The sequence below is a fragment of the Solanum lycopersicum genome, chromosome 3 (genome assembly GCF_036512215.1).
Source record: "Solanum lycopersicum chromosome 3, SLM_r2.1".
Classification (NCBI taxonomy): domain Eukaryota; kingdom Viridiplantae; phylum Streptophyta; class Magnoliopsida; order Solanales; family Solanaceae; genus Solanum; species Solanum lycopersicum.
Genome location: NC_090802.1, coordinates 58,025,653 through 58,043,172, shown reverse-complemented (window position 1 = coordinate 58,043,172; position 17,520 = coordinate 58,025,653). Strand labels below are relative to the sequence as shown.

The window sequence follows — 17,520 nt, the reverse complement described above, 5'->3', positions numbered from 1 at the left end:
GCTCACACAATTGACAGTTATTATCTCAAAAAGCCACATTTCTTTTCGATTCCAGTTTTTTCAAGTAGCAACCTATTAGTTGACTGATCATATGAGAAATCTAACTCTGATTAAGAGTCGTTGCCAAAGAAATCTAACAAGGAAGAAAATACTTCTCCGAACTCTCCCTTCCTTATTCCGTCTTTTGCTTTCACTAGTTTCAAGCATAGGATGATAAATATCTAGTTCTTCAGGAGCTGAACTCCTCATTAAAGGCTCAGTGCCAAAGAGATCTAGCATTTGAATAGTTTCCGGAGAACTGTTTGCATTTTATACACTTACAAGTAAGTAATTGGAATTGAAAAAATAAATAAAGATACAGAGAGGTTCTTTTAGCTCATAAGCTTCTTCAAAAGACAAATTGTGGAATTTATAGAACATCATTTTCTTTCAAACAACTTGCACAACTGGTTCTGGCTTCATGTTGGTGGACAAGTGGAACTAGAAATTATTTGGTAGGCTGGGAAAGAAATACATCTTTTTTCCTGTTGATCAAAGATTACAAACAAAAGCAAAGCGACTTGTACAGAACTCACTCACAGGGTTGACTATACATCTAATAGGAAAAAGGAAATAAAGATTAAATTTACTCGAAGAAGTAGAGATCACATTCAACTAGAGGAGCAGCAAAGAGGGGACCTTTGGCGAATAGCAAGAGTTTGATAGCTTGGAGATATGACGACAGTCATGCTGCATTTTCAACCAGCCTGGATTTCCCAGAGACTGAAATGTGATGAGCCAAATTAAGTCATCCTTTGAGCTTGTTTGGGTTAAGCTGTCCCTTGCCTGTAAGTTTCATCATCCCAAGATGCATCCACATGAGGAAGCTGATATTCATCAGGTTTGAGAGCCAACGCAAAGTCTGGCAGCGTTGGGGCTGTCTCCATGATCCTACAGCAATCCTCTTCAGGTATAAGTACTTTTTTCCAGCATGGAAACTCTATATTGGACATTGATTAAACTTAAAAAATGCATTAACTATTTCATTAAAAACTTCCCTAGAGACAAGAATATCTAACTCTTACTGCATTTCTACTCATTTTTGTAATTGGATGTCATAACTGCACATTTTTTTCATGTTTTATTTAAAAAGTCTCTTTAATTTTTAATTCTTATTTAGGCTCAACGGACTTGGTTTAACTTGCGGTTCAGCAAAAAGGATTTCCCTTACTATTACAATTCTGTACCTCATCAAAGTCAAGAGGCTACCTTGTAATATGTCAATCCAAATTCAAAATAAATACAAGGAAAACATGCTGTCCTCAAAACCAATATCAAATTTTTGCAATCTACTTCAGATAAGCAATTCTGCAGCCTAGTGTCATCATATCTGCAAAGCCACAAAAAGAAAACTTACTTTTCATAAGAGTACAAATCCCTGTTGATCCGCACCTTGCTCGAAGTGTCCTTTGGGATTTTCTCGGCAAGATACTTCATCGTTCCCCAAAGTGGAGGATTTCTGGATTGGCAAATGGAAGTCAGGCAGACAGATAAGAAAGGATAAATGTAATGATGGCATGCTACAACCAGGCAAGGGGGAGGGGGACAAAATCAGATGGGCTATCAGCAGATGGTCTTCCTGTCCACCAGCAAGCTCATTGTCAAAACATAGCTTAATGCAGTTTCTAATTCTAGATGCTTCTAGTGAAATATCAGTATAGCACATCAATGGGTGTAAAAGTTGCTCAAATGAAAATATGATGTTTCCCAGTCTGATAAATTTTGAGTACTAGACACTACTTCTACAAGTTAGTATGAATCTTTAAATAGTAAAGTCATCCTATTAAGTCTAGAAGCAAACTACTCATAACATTGCTTCATGTACACCGAAATTAAAACAACACTAGCTTTAGATACAGTAACATCTTGAGAAAACACATCCAAGGATATCTTCTTCTTTTTTTAAAATAACATCCAAGGGTAATTGATTACCATTTGAAGTTATATTTTGAGGTTCTGTTGAAAACAATGCATGCTCAAAGATATTTCCCAGAAAGATGGAAACACTAAGGATAAAAAAAAGAGATAATAACTGGGATACAGTACAAATTGATTAATAACAAGACCAGATGCACGAAACCTGTTGGAAGTCTTAAGCTGAAGATAAACTGAAGATCTGTTCCATCATCTGAGTCATTAGATGAATGCCATAACTGAAACTCTGCACTAACCTATCTGATTGGAAGAGTTATTTCCTAATCAAATTTGATAACTAAAGGAGTTAAACATACAGATAGGTTCCCAATATTCTTAATAGTTCTGGTCTCTATTATAGATTTGGTTTCATAATTAATCTATAGCCGAGCTACAAGTAGTTTTTTCCACTTTTTCTTTTCCAAAATAAGTTCTTTCACTGCATAGCATGTGATATAAAGAACTATAGGAAGTATAGGGAGTTGAAGAGTAATGAAGGGGGGAAAACTTTAAATGGATTGTCCAACTTTACCTGGAGAGAGGAATGGCTGCATTGAAAGCTTCACATGCCTTCTTACTTTCTTTCAGATACTCATCAGCTGCTTGCAGGGCAGCTACTGCCATTCCATGAGATTTTTCCGTATTTCCTTCGTCAAGGATTAGACCATGATAATAGTATGCTGAAGCCTACGCGGAATTTTATGTGTCATGCATAAACTTTGTAGTGAGAATAAGGTAATAGATATAGAAGGCAAAGAAGCTGCAGAAACATTGCAAAGACCAGCATGGATAAATGGATTACGAAGTTGAGTAGAGACATTTCTAAGTCTCCAAAACCCCTAAACTCTTAATCTTAGTCTCCAAAACCCCTGAACTCTGGAGAAATTCTAATCAAAACAGTCAAAATGGAGTAGAGACGAAAGCTTTCATGCTATGGCAGGGAATGTGGAAGAATCATAATTGCTTTATGCTATATATACCCATTCCATGACATACTTAAGAGGATTTTAGGTTGCAATTGAATAAGTAAAAACAAGAAAGAGAATCATAAGATACCTTGGCTTCAATATATTTCCACTTCACGAAAAACCTATGCTTTTCTCCCCAACCATTTGATAATGGAAGGTTCATGATGTTATCTTGAGCCTGCATGGTAACAAAAAAACAAAGTAGTTGATATCTCAGACACTATCTGGAGTAAAGTAAAACACAGCTTTATTTTCCTCTTTCTATTACTACTATGTTAGTAAAGGAGTTTAAAAGGACCAAGGACTCCAATGGAAGCAAATGATCCACAGAGCCAATGCCAACCATTTGAGAATAAACAAGTTACCCGTATAGCAATAAGTGTGGCATTCAGAGATGCCCATATTTAATTAGCATTGGAATGAAATGAACTAGATTATAGCAGAATAATATAGAGAATCCATATGGTTCTCTATCAAACAAAGCAAGTGAGTATGCTTTGGCAAGAGGATTCAATACCTGCTGCCAGTATTTTACCATCTCACAAGCAAGCCTTCTTTTGACAGCTAGTGTTGCTTTAGTACTGTCAATCGCAAGTCCTAGTTGAATATCAACAGCCTAAGATCACCGGTGACAGTAACATCAGATGGGGAAGAAAATTCAATCCATACAGTACACATTCTCTTAACTAGATATTCAGCAACAGCTGACAGTTTCATTCAACAATAACTATCAGCACAGAAAAGCAAATGGACAACACCATATTACAGCCAAAATAACAAGCATGTGTCTAATGCTCAGGGATAGATTGATATTAACCTGACATAATCTAAATGGCTAAAATGCACGAAAGTCCGCTGAATTTAGGTCACAAAAATTCAGATGATTCCTTTCACTACATGCACATTTCTATAACAGAAATTTTGCCAAATGGAGTTGTTTTGCTGCATTTAGATATTAAGCATGTACCCAGAAGATCCCCTTCGCAATTGTTCACAGTTATAACAATAAATCTTTGAAAATAGATTGCTTTTGCTGTTCATAGATACTAAACACAAATCTTGCACTTTGTTAGTTAGTGTGCATTAGAGTATGCTTCCATCCTTGAAAGCATAGGTAAGATTGTTTTTGCTGTCTCCAGATACTAAACACGTATCTTGCAGTTTGTTAATTAGTGTCATTAGAGTATGCTTCTATTCCTTGAAAGCATAGGTAACAGCATGTCAAGTTCCACTAACAACCAATGCAAAAGCAAAACTACACATTAGGACAGAGACTTCAAAAGTTGGAATATCGATATTGACAAGATAGCACATATAGTGCTAACCTTGCATGAACATTTCATGTTTCATTCCAGTGTTTATTGAGTCGATCCATGAAAAATATTCATTTCCTTCTTCAGCAAATCTGCTACATCTGGTCATAGATAATTTCTACAAATCCTATTGATTAATATAGAAATTCCTATAGTAAAGAGAAGCTGAAAAGTTCATCACTAGAAGAAGATTAATTTATTTCATATAATTACATCGTCCAAATTCATCCATAACAATCTCAGATATCATTGAGTACTCATTGATGCAGAAAGAGAGAATATTCAGTAGAACTTGGAGCAAAATATTGGTGTTATTTGGGCAATTTAAATTTTCAAATATGCAACCGAAACAATATATGCTATGAATGTGCTATTACCTGCCCTAATGCTTGGAGGCACAATGCTCGCAGAACTCCTTCAGCGAGGTCTACCGGCAGGTTTCTCCTAATTACAAAGCAAATAATAGTGAAAACCTAACACAAAACCTGACATAATTAATTTGAATTGCATAGGTATCAAAACCTTTGCTCGGCTGGCAACTGGGGAAGAACATTTCGAACTGCACAATCAAGATATCCAGCAGCCTTTAGGAAAATATCAACAGAAGATCGCCTGCTCTCTGTCAGATGTTAAACATAAAATGAGGAAAAAGAAAGAACCATTTGAAACCGAAGATACATGAGTTCCCAAGAGAAGTTTAGAGACTTCGCAAAAAACAAGTGTTATAAATTAAAATAACACGTCAAGACATTTATGTTGCATTTACTGTATCTGCAAAATTAAACATGGGAGAAATACCCACCTTCAGATACCTTTGGTGAATAACCATCAAGAGATGTTCTAGGAAGAAGCAGCAAGTTAGCTTGCGATAATGATAGTGTTGCCATCAAGTGCAAAACGGACAGTATTTCATACCAAGCACTAAATATTGCAGTTTCCTGAAATATTTTGACAAATAAGACAATTCTTCTTCATGGTGGCAAAACCACATAGAAGACTACACATGAAAAGAAAATATATTCTAGTCTGACCTCTGCATCATCCTCTTGATTGACCCAAATAAATTGCACTTTATGCTGTAATGTGCTACCTGAAAATGGCCAAGAAGACAACATCTCACAATTAAAATCAACAAAGTGAAAATGCTAACGAGATAGCAGCCAAAGTATTTACCATCTTTAACTAGCCCCAAAATAACAGGCAAGTAATCTTCGAGAGCCTGCAATAGATCAGCAAGGGTTGAACCTCCTGCAAGAAAAAGCTGCTATGCATCATATCCACATGTAAGGAAAGAAACAAAAACATGGTCGAATTCCGAAAGATATATCTATGCTTCTTCTGCAACTTACCATGCTGAGTAGCAGTTTTCCTTCTTGTCCTTGTAATTGTGGGAGCTTCTTGCCCTGCCATAACCACTATTCTGGTCCTGAGAGCGGAAAGGCGCTCCACCAGGGTTTTCGACAATTGATCACCAAGTGCAAGAGAGAAATCAACCGGCTTAGGGATACGTAATCCAGGAACAAATACAGACACCTCACCAATGTTTCCTGGCCGCCTTCTATTCCCACCAGTATCCTGCGGCGTCGAAAGAAAGCATCCCATATCCTAAAATTTTCTCGTATCTGCCAGAGCACTACCATAAATTACAGAATGGTCATAAGACAAAAATTATGTCAAGAAAAAATAATAACCACTATCATGAACACATTTAGAAAAAAATTTCTAACATGAATAACCCTGCAAAATCATCACAAGAAAATTTGGATGACTCAAGCTGGAGACTAGTCATAAAGTGAAATAAAATCACAATAAATGAGCAACCAACAAACAGTTGGCTGCTCACGAGTACTATCTCATAGAGGCATAGAGTGCTACTAGAACCATCTGTTAAGTCAACAAACTCTTATGTTAAATATGCACAAAAGGTATCTAAACTAAATATATATAAAAACAAACCAGCTTACCCTGGTTTTACAATCAGCAGATTAGGCAATAGGTCAATTTCTGTGGTAATTTCTGCATCAGAAGTAAAGAATATTCATGTGAGTATAGGTGCAAACAGGCAGTAAAAATAAAGAGGAAAAAGGAGATCACAAGAATTGCATGAAAAGTGACAGGTGCATTGGTTTTCTACATTACCAGACTTGTGTTTCTACCTCTAACAAAAACTTAAAATTCTTCCTTCAATAATGAACTTGGACAGATTTGTCAAACAAGTTGGCGGCTTTGAGCCCAATTACATAAAAAGTCACAAAAAAGTACCTTTTCTTCTCTTGAAAGGGGAACCAATAAGGAAGATGAAAGAAAGAGAACCACAAACTTCTAATTCACGTAACATTGGAGTAAAGGATTGCAAACCCCATTTAATAAAGCAAACGAACATATAAGCAAAACCCAACTTGTACAACTAATTTGAACAAAGCGCACTAAGCTCATAAGTTCAAATTATCAAATTATCCAGTGGGACGATAGTGGAGCAGCTAAACAACCAACCCCAATTACCAAAACTCTATAAGCATGCGAATTTAAGAAACCCAATTCAATTCAATTGTATTAAAGCTTCCAAAATCAAATCAAATCAATTAAATTCTGTCGCAGCTCAGCTCAGGTTTTGCACAAATATGATCGATAAACATTGAAATCATTAGACCCACTTCGTATTATTGAAAATTATACCTGGTTTGAAACAGAGGACCCAAAAATTTCCATAAACAACAAGAAGATGGGGTTCGTATTTTCAGGGAATCGATTCAAAATGAAGCATAAACCCTACTATAGACGCTCTTTAGCTTAATTGAGCAAAACCCAAATCCTCTGTGAAAAGGCAAATACAAAAGAAATCAACTCAACCTCAACTTGGTTGTAGAATCAGCTAACAAATTTCAATCTTGGAACATTTGTTGAAGAAAAAAAAAAGTGACAGAGACAATAAACAGAGATAGAAAATGGGTCTTTAAAAAGAGTTGAAGAAAAATAAAGGAAGCTTCTTCAATCTTCAACGTACAGTTGAAATCTCGATAAGCAATCGTCAAAAATAGAGAGATAAAGATAGAGAGAGAAAATTAAACCCATAGAACAAAAAATATTTAAAAATTGAAGGGTTAAGAGTAAATTAATAGTAGTATTAATAGTATAATTATTATTTATTACTGGTGAAGTTGCTTTCCAGAAGGCGTTTATTTGTCATAATAATTTGGTAGTTAGTGCTAATGTAACGACAATTATTTGGAGGTGGTGTTTTGCATTTTATAAAAGGCCGAATACAGCCTTTTTCGATTTTCATCATCTCCGTTATTTAATATTAGAATCAAAATTTCCATCAAATAATTCAATAGTTATCGTAAGAAATTTTAATAATAATTTTAGTTCAAGATATATTACGAATATTCGTACGAATTTTTTACACCTACCCTCTAATTATATGCTTAATTGTGTGTATGCTAGAAAGTAATGCTGACTTTATCAAAATGTGGTCCATTTGAGCCTTGTTGGGATTTTTATTTCTAATGTTTTCGGAATTTAGCTAACAATTAATTCATAATGTGAGTTAGCTTTAATTAGTATAGATAAGTTAGATTAAATAAATAAAACTTCGTACAACCGTACTCTTGTAAAATAATTAAATGAATTGCGAAAGAACAAATCAAGTCCATTAATGACTCTCCTTTTAGTTTACATGTGTATAAATTTACTATGGGGTTGTATCTGAATTATTCTTCCCACTTGTAATTTTTTATTAAATAAATTTCATAATCTTTAAAATAAAGCAATTTGCATGTTCTATAAACATAAAAATGAGATGCTAGGATTAAAAAAAGAATTATTGTATATCCATATATGTAAGTTAAAAGCTCTTATCTACTTGGAAAATATAAGCGCAATGGCACGAAGAATCTGAGTTATTGAGAATTAAGATTGGCCGGTATGGGCAAAGTAAAAGAGTGTACTCCAACGATTTTTTCTTCTGGGACAATATCGGACCTCTGATATTTATATTAATAGTCATATCTAATTAAATGATTAGTTTTAATTTGCATAAAGATTAAAATATTTTTTAATAAAAATAATTTGAAAATATATTAACATTAAATACTTTTTAATAAAAATAATTTGAATATGTATTAAATAAAGCTCGACTCAACAATATGTTTAAGTCCAAAATTACAATTGTTTGTGTCTCTAGGAGGGTAGGTAGGATATGCACATTCATATCCATATTACATTTTGAATAGAAATATAGATTTGATTTCAAAATTTCTGGTTAAAGATAAAAGACAGAATTTATAGCTCAGTCGCTCTATTACAATAAGTTGGAACAAAGTAGGATCGATAAAATGTTTAACTCTATTTAATTTATTGAGATTAAATATCATGATGTTAGTCTATCGTAAAATTATGTCTAGACAAATATTGTCATCTTTTTCGAATGAAATTATATTATTTATACATGATTATATATATATATATATATATATGACAGATGTTAATCCCTTTTTAATTTCTATACCATATTTTAAGTTTTTTAATGAAAAATTAAAAAAAAAAAAAACTAATTCAGCTGCTTATTTGAATTAGTCAGCCTTTGTCGGTAGGATTTAGGAATGTGTTGTTTTGACTTCAATAGTAGGAGCGTAGTACCTTAATTAGTTATTTTATCATGGACGTTTGTTTTGCCAATTGGCTTTGCTTAATAGGACTAATAATACTATATAAAGGATGTCTTATCGACTAATTAATGTGTTTTATTAATTATCTGCAAAATAAACCCTTTTATTGCACTAATCCAAATGTTTTCCTCACGTGGAAGTATTGACAATTCACTCATCACATAGTTAATTATTCCCAAAAAAAGAGAAATCAAAAGAGGAGTTGTTCTTACTCCATCGATTTCATCAATTAACTAATCGTGTGATGTTACAAATACATAATCAAAACGACTATGTTTTATTAAAGAAAGAAAACTAAATTAGTTTCACCTACTTAAATTACATAGTAATGATAATTAAATTTAGACATGAAGAATTCTCCATATAATAACAATACTAAATTTTCATAATGAAACGTTAAAGGATTTTATATATTTCAATATAATTAAACCACTAAGTTTCAATATACTTCCTTCGTTCTAAAATATTTATCATAATTTTTTTTAAAAATTGACTAAATACTAATAGTTGGTGTTAAAATAGCTACCTAACCTCATTGGTAGAGTTTGTTTTTCTATTCTAAAACTAAATACTAGATTAAACTATAAATTGATCCCTTAAGGACCCCTAAAAGTCTTAAAACCATTGATTAGTCAATATTATTTTTTAACTATCAACGAAACAATTACTAATTGTTATTGTTCTCTCTTTTATTGATGACTGTAAGATGACAATTACACTAATAATACAATAACTTAAACTTTTCATTGCACAGCCTTTGACTTCCAAAGGGCCACTATCATATATAGATTCAGGTCCCATGCACTTGAAATATTGAGATTTATTAGGGATATTTACCTAATTGAAACAATAATTACTTCTTAGATATTCTAGTTCTAATGAATCATTGGTAAACATTTATGAAAGGTTATACCAAATCACGTGTATAAAAATATTATTTAACTTCAATTACCTAATCTTCATTGTCATTCAATTAAGTCACTTATTTATGATAAGTTACATTAATTCGATTAAACACATATATCATGCAAATAAGTTTTTTTACTATAAATCATCTTCTCAAAAAACCTCTCTCTAAAACACATCTCAACTTTGCAACTAAATGTTCATTTTGAAAAACGGTTTTTGTCATCAATGTGCGTATATTATATTTTTATTTAAAGTCAATTATTAATCAAACATTTATAATTTATGAATAAAAAAGATAATTAAATCGTTTATTGTAAGTAAACTACTGTGATTGTTCAATCATTTGATGATAACTAAAGTCATTTTTTAATAAATATCACGATCGTTAAATATATCCCCTTGACTACATACATTATTTGAATCTATAGTTATTCGAGTAGGGAATTGTAAAGCATAAAATGATTAGAAAACTATGTATGGACCATATAATTTTATGTTGGTGTGTGGTCTATATCACTTTATCATATGACCAATATTAGAAAATATTGCGAATATATTTTTTATAATAATAATACAATAAAAGTCATGAATCATATATATTGTTTGAAGAACCCATTACAAAAAGACGTCAGTTTTAAATTTGATGACAACAAAAAAGACAAGTTTTTCAATCCAACAAAATATGTACAGATCCGAATCCGATTCCCTAATAATTAAAATCTGATCCTAACCTAAACAAAGTTGCTTCAAAATATATACTAGCTCCATTGTTACATATTTAACCTAGGATTTATTAAGGTAAAAGTTTTTCACGATAAATTTATCTTTGATGTTTCAGATATTTAAAGAAGAAGGATCTCAATCATCAATATATTATAATTTATATCCCTTCTAGCCTAAATTTCATAAAATAGGGGATCCCATTCATTCTTTCTTTTCGAAAAAAATATATCACGTTTAATTAGTTGGTGATATTGGTACTTGATACATCTGTAAAGTATCCAATAATGCAAAAAATGATATGGAACAGGGTGCGCACTGCCCCTCGATCGCTTTAAGAAAATGACTTGTTAATCTAAGTATTTTAGAAATTTATGACAATTTCCCCTTAATTTGGAATACTGTAGCATGTTTTATGTACATTGACATGTGTGCAGCTATTTTCACAATTATGTTATCAGAAGCCTGTATCTTTTTAGTACTTAAAAAAAAAAAAAGATTTGGAATCGATTCCTTCTGAGTTGAGTCTGTTGCAAAGCACTTGCCTAGTGCAGTTTACATACTCTATGTGACTTGTCTAGTACTCATCACAGAGTGCTTACCCAAAGAACAGAGACTGTGATAAAGATTGTAGCGATTGTGAAATATTTCAAAATTCTGAATAACTTTGAAAAAAATGATAGTATATGTTTTTGCTTATTATTAATTTTATATTTTTTTGTTGACTACATTATTTAATCATGATAAAAATTTATTCATTTGATAATTATTTAGGATATTTACATTGTGCATGATTTTGTGACGGAGGCATGACCAATCAACAACTGCAATAGGACATGGGGCGCCGTCCAATTATTCTGAACTATATGAAAGCACATATATTATATATATAAAATTTCTGAATTTCTTTTGGACAATAATGTCAGTTTCAATATATATTGGTGACCTAAACATTTTATTTTTGACTTCCCAACTCTCATTTAAAATTTAAAAACATTGATGAAGTGGTACTATTGATCATCATATATGAAAAATTGTTGCAACTTTACGTTGGCCAAACAAATGTTGAAAATATTAGTGTACTACTATTCTTATGTGGTCCAAAACTTGTACCATTACGAATTATTAGTGATCGAATTATCATTTTTTATGAATGAATAATTCAGTAAAGATATAAAAAAGTTGAAAAAAATATAAAAGGTAATTTTAATTTATATATAAATAATATAATTTTTCATCGTCATCGTGGTTGTTCAAATTAATATGAGACAACAACTACTGAGGGTACGTGTTAAGCATGCAAAGTCTAGAATTTGTGGAAAAGAGTTCAATTTTTAAGTGAAAACGATTTCCTAAATATCTCATAATGATAAATAAGAAATCAATTGAATTGAAATTTGAAATGGACGGAAAAAAAGAGAATGATACAAAATGCAGCAAACTACGTGTTGATCAGAGGTAGAGCTGGATTAATTATGAAATATCATGTCGATGATCAGTCTTTTTCAACATTTTATTCTTCCCAATTATTTTTTTAAGAAATTCATAAGACTAATTAATCATTTAATATTGAAACCTCATTTAATTGGTCAACATAATGCTGAATAAACGAAAAACAAAATATTATACTATCGAAACATTTATGATATAAGTCGATCTTTTATTTAGTAATTTCTCTCTATTAATTTTATTTTAAAATGTTCTAAAGATTGTTATTTGTAAGAATTTCGTTCATCTTTATCAACTTAATACATCATTTTTTTCTATAAAAAAAAAGAGACAAAAAATAATTCAATTTTAATTGAAAACGAGTTACTATATAAATATCTAATGATGAATAGGGAACTTTGAAATAGACTGAAAAAAGGCAACGACGCAAACCTTACATTTATTAGTTTAATAAATATTTAGCAGCTACGTGGCATGGTTTGACTGATAGCAAGAACTCTCCCATCAACGTTTTATTTAATTAAGTAGTAGCATTTTTCTTGATCACAATTTATTTAATACTATTAACTTAGATAAAAATTAAGTAAATAAAGGAATTTATTAAATTTGTTATCTACAACCTTGTTTAATTATTCGTGTTACATTTTTACCATAAATATATAATAGAAAAACTTTAAGTTAAATTATTTATAATTACGAAAAAAATTAATATTTATAGGCAAGTAAATTGAAACATTATAATTGAGGACAAGTTAAACATTCGTATTCGTATGAATGTAAATTATTTAGTTAGAATAAAGTACAAAATAAAATTAGTTATATTACGGAGTAATATTATTTGTTTTTAGAACAACTAAAGAGCAATATACTACATGAATTTAAAAGAAAAAATTGGTGAAGTACATTGCATTAATTTATCTTAGTTGATCATCTAATTAAACACAGTATTTTCATTAAACATTTTAAATTTAAATTTTAAAATGCCTTTATGTATAATAATATTTATTACATAAATAAGTTAATCACTTAAAAATTTATTATTTTAAAAAATAATGCACATCATCTTTAACTTTTTACAACTTATTACCATTAATTAATTTATATTATTAAATAGTATACCTATTTTAAGTGATCAACTTATATTTTATTGTGAGTAAACACATAAGAAGAAATATCATGTGAATTGTGAGGCAGAAACGGCAAGGGAAAGCAACCAACTTTTCAGCATTTGACATTAAAAAGCAATATCACGTGCTGTCCAAGCCAAGCACCCGCTTCTCTCTTGACGCGTGTCTTCCGTTTCACCTTTCCCTTCTCCATTATTATTACCACTTTCCTCTATATTCATTAATTCAATTATTGTTGAGAGCGTCATTCGAATTTAATAAAAATTATAATATTTTTATAATTATTGATGGTGTAACATTATCTATTCTGTTTCAATTAAGAAAAAAAAAAGCTATATAACGTGGAGCATATTTATGTGACATGAATGAATCTTTAAAAGAAAAAAAGAACTGAAGTTAATTATTTATTAGAGCTAAATTTGGAGGATTTCGGGTGTGTTTGGTATGAAGGAAAATGTTTTCCATGGAAAATGTTTTCCTAGAAAATGTTTTCCTAGAAAATAAGTAGATTTTGGACTTATTTTCTCATGTTTGGTTGGTGAGTAGAAATTATTTTTCGGAAATGATTTTTAGTGTTTGATTTATGAATGAAAAATACTTTTGAGGAATATTTTTTATTTTTACTAGAATAAAAAATAATTTATGAAATTGGAAATATTTTTAAAAATAATTTTTTTTTGGGTGGTGGTGATAAGGGGTGGGGGTAGTAGTGGTGGGGGGGGGGGGCAGAGGGAGGAGGTAGGAATGAATTTTTTTTTTGAAGTTGATAGTATTTTTAAAAAATAAAATTAATTTTTTGGGGTTGGTAGGGGTGGGTAGGGGGCTGGCCGGGGGGGGGGAAGAGGTAGGAGCTTAAAAATAAAAATTTGGAGTTGAAAATATTTTTAAAAAGTAAATTAATTTTTTGGGGAGGGGTGGTGTTGGGGGAGGGGGTAGAGGGGGAGGGTGGTCCGAGATCGGTGAAAAAATAAAATTTTGAAATTGAAAATATTTTTTAAAAAATTTATATTTTTCCAAAAAAAAAATGTAATTTAAAATTGGAGGAGGGCTTTGGAAAATGTTTTCCTTAATTTTTTAAGGGAAGTCATTTTCCTTAATTTTGAGGAAAATGAGTTGATTTGAAAAACATTTTCCAAAACTTTTACCCCAACCAAACATGAGAAAATTGGAAAACATTTTCCAGAAAATGTTTTCCTTCGTACCAAACACACTCTTCAATTAACTTCTCTCTATAAAAAAAAGTTTTATATTATCTTTATATACATAAGAATTAAAGTTGCCTCAGCGATTTAGCGGTTTAAAATGCATGTTGAGATTCTAAGGTTTAAATCTCATTTTTTTTATTGATTAAAAAAATATCATATAATTATATACACATAATATTAGAAATTTTACAATATCTAAGCTACATACAAAAATCTATTCTTAATAAATGAGATTAATGACCTTAAAATATTTCTAAAAATTACAATGTAATTAAATTGAATAGGAAGTTATGTGATAATCTAGCAATTAGATAATTAACTGGATAATTGTTTTTTTTAAATTTAGAAACAAATCAAGGTCGTGTATTGTTTAATATGCTTACGTCATGCTGGTGTCTTGGCCACGTGGAAGGAGCAGGGAGGTTGGCCGGCGGGGCCCCACATATGATTTGTTAGGTGGGCCCTGATGAGTTTGCCGCTATCAAATTAAAGATTCGAGGGAGGGACACTGCAAGATTTCTGGAGAGGGAAAAAAAAAAACAAATAGAAAATGATAGTACCCTCTCTTTGATGTCAGATTTCAGATTTTTTTGTAAGTTGATTGATGTTGATTATAAGAAAGTTTTTTTTTTTAATTTCTTTGGTGTAATTTCAATTTATCCAAGGATATAAATTTTTTTAATAGAAATAGTGTGGAGGATGAGAATTAATACAAAAAATTAGTAATGGATAGTTGGAATGTATATTTTTTCATCTCAGCAAGTTTCACTAATATATTTGTATTTTTTAAATTCTCAGACTTCTATTACTACATAGGTTATTTATGTAACCTATATTATTGATTTTGATATTGTTTCTGTTTATTATTGTTGCCTCTTTTTTTTTTTTCAGTCAGAGAGATTAAAAAAAAAACATTGTTATTTTCTCATGATAAAAAAAAAGTACAAATATCATCCTCTCCCAATCTCGCTTAGAAAATTTGTTGTTCGTTAAAAGTCTTACAAAAATGCTATTGCCTTCCTTCGGAAAAAAATTTATAAGCCTAAAAAGAATATCTTATTTATGGACTTAGTAGTAAAAATTCACTTTATTGAGTGATTCGACATTTGAAGTTTATTATTATTTGTATTTGTTAAAACTCTTTATCATAAAAAATCCACTACAGATCTCTTCAATTCTTTAAATTCTTATTTTGTTATACAATAACAATTGATTGTTTGATAATTAAATTAAGCTCACCCCAAACTCAAGATTTGAAGACTGGGGACATTATTATTCTTAGAAGAAATATTATTTTCTATTTAATAATAATTATTTATTATATTATTTTGGAATGTCTAAAAATATTTGTCCTCTTTATGAAATCAATAGATATTTGCACTTCTTAATTTATCCTTGTTATTAGTATAATCACTTTTTTATTACATTTTTTCAAGACATTGTATTTATTACTCTATCAAAGAGGAAGAAGGACAAACCCGGCCCCTTCTATTTATAGTTTCTTAAAAAGTATATAAAGTCAATAATGAACAATTATATATTGTTGACAAAGGGAGTAAAATTTCAGAAATAGCCCTTCATCAATTCTCAAACTTACAGTGTTGCGAGAAGTGACGATTTTAACTACTGCATCCAAATAAGTTTTAATTGTGACTTAATAGAGTGTACAATTAAAAATTAGGGAAATTACGTAGATAAGCAAATTTATGCTATTTAATCACTCATCATGGCTATAGTTTGCTATAATTACCACTCACGACTAACATTATACATTAATTTCGTGGGCTGACTTCGAGTTTGTATAATTAGTCATGTTTCTATATATATATTCACCAGGATAACATATAAATATGTATAATATACAATTTTTTAGCATATATACATATACAATTCACCTCTCTCCCACTCTCTGCCCACTCTTGCACGCCTCTCTCCTCCCTCTTTCATTCTCGCTCGCCTCTCTCCTCCTTTTCCAATCTCGCTTGCCATTTATACAAATGTATATGTATAATACACAGTTATATATAATTATATACATATACAATTCATCTCTCTCCCATTCTATGTCCTCTCTCACTCGCCTCTCTCCTCCCTCTCTCTATATCGATCGGCTCTCTCCTCTCTCTCCCAGTCTCACTCTCCTCTCTCCTCCCTCTCTCTATATCGCTTGGCTCTCTCCTCTCTCTCCCAGTCTCGCTCGCCTCTCTCATCCCTCCCCAATCTCTCTTGCCATATATACAACTACATATGTATAATATAAAATTATCTAACCAATATACATATACAATTCACCTTTCTCCCACTCTTTTCCCCCTCTCTCTCACCTCTCACCTCTCTCCTCTCTCTCCCAGTCTCGCTCGCCTCTTTCCTCCATCTAACATGTAGCTACAAATTGTAATTATCAAACTATAGCTACGGAGAGTAATTAATTATTTTTAAATGGCTATATGTAAAAATTTCTCTTAAAAATATCACTATTTCTTAAACTATTTACACACACATATACTATTCTTTTAAAAGAAATCATCTATATATACGTATATCTTTAAATGACACCATACATGTAGGTCCACCTCCGAGCTACTGGATACTCGATTTTGTTTTTGATATTATAACTCTCATATATTATATAGAGAATATGCATATAAATATAACCCTAATAAATGGCTGCAGATAACATAACAATCAAACTATTAACTAAAAGAAGCAAAAACAAAACTATATTGGTTCTTTCCTATTCTTGGTGAGCCCATTTATTGATGATAGCAATTTGGATAGAGATGGAAAGGAAATGGAAAATAATAATATATTTTTCTATTTCCATTTTCGATTTTCGATTGTACGTGGCGTTTGGGGAATTCTTCAGGAATTGACCTTTTTTCTTTTTAATTCATTTATTTTCTACATAAGTTTATTAGAAAAGAAAAGGGTGTTTCAGTAATTATCCTGTTACTTTGTTTGCTCCACGTAAGGGTGTTTAATAGTAGTTGAGTAAAATTTGGATGAGTTAAAACTTTATTAAATTGATAAATATGGAGGTTAATCTTCAAGTTGAAACAAATTTTTGGTTTGTTTTCTCATAGTAATTTGTTAAATTTCCTTTTGATAAAAATATTATTTTAACCGTCACAATTTGTTTGGCTTATTTTCATTTTTAATCAGTTAAAAAAGAAATACTCTGTATTTTTATATTTAGTCATCATTTAACT

The 17,520-nt window shown here is 30.9% G+C and overlaps 1 protein-coding gene and 1 long non-coding RNA gene across 5 annotated transcripts; one reads left to right on the top strand and one right to left on the bottom strand.

Moving 5' to 3' along the window:
- Positions 1 to 366: 366 nt before the first annotated feature.
- LOC101254569 (uncharacterized) lies at positions 367 to 7,498 on the bottom strand. 4 transcript variants are annotated; one of them, XM_004234281.5, is made up of 13 exons: positions 6,911 to 7,498; positions 6,199 to 6,250; positions 5,584 to 5,856; positions 5,408 to 5,482; positions 5,266 to 5,324; positions 5,037 to 5,172; positions 4,757 to 4,853; positions 4,612 to 4,678; positions 3,439 to 3,537; positions 3,010 to 3,099; positions 2,486 to 2,640; positions 1,397 to 1,498; positions 367 to 930 (listed from the first exon to the last, which is right to left on the bottom strand). In XM_004234281.5, the coding sequence occupies exons 3-13, from the start codon at positions 5,834 to 5,836 to the stop codon at positions 810 to 812; spliced, it is 1,254 nt and encodes a 417-aa protein (XP_004234329.1). In that variant the 5' UTR covers positions 5,837 to 5,856; positions 6,199 to 6,250; positions 6,911 to 7,498; the 3' UTR covers positions 367 to 809. The 4 variants fall into 4 exon arrangements, with proteins under 4 accessions (XP_004234329.1, XP_010317549.1, XP_069151311.1 ...); XM_010319247.4 differs by having other exon boundaries at positions 5,584 to 5,867; positions 6,911 to 7,427; XM_069295210.1 differs by having other exon boundaries at positions 5,408 to 5,495; positions 5,584 to 5,867; positions 6,911 to 7,394.
- LOC112941100 (uncharacterized) lies at positions 809 to 1,839 on the top strand. Its single transcript, XR_003246067.2, has 2 exons — positions 809 to 949; positions 1,160 to 1,839. It is a non-coding gene; the product is annotated as an uncharacterized lncRNA (long non-coding RNA).
- Positions 7,499 to 17,520: the final 10,022 nt, after the last annotated feature.

Coding starts and splice junctions, on each gene's coding strand:
- LOC101254569 (XM_004234281.5), bottom strand. CDS start 5,836: ATGGGATGCTTTCTTTCGACGCCGCAGGATACTGGTGGGAATAGAAGG. Junction 4,679..4,756: donor CAGTTGCCAGCCGAGCAAAG/GTTTTGATACCT, acceptor CTTTGTAATTAG/GAGAAACCTGCCGGTAGACC. Junction 2,641..3,009: donor GGAAATATATTGAAGCCAAG/GTATCTTATGAT, acceptor AATTCCGCGTAG/GCTTCAGCATACTATTATCA.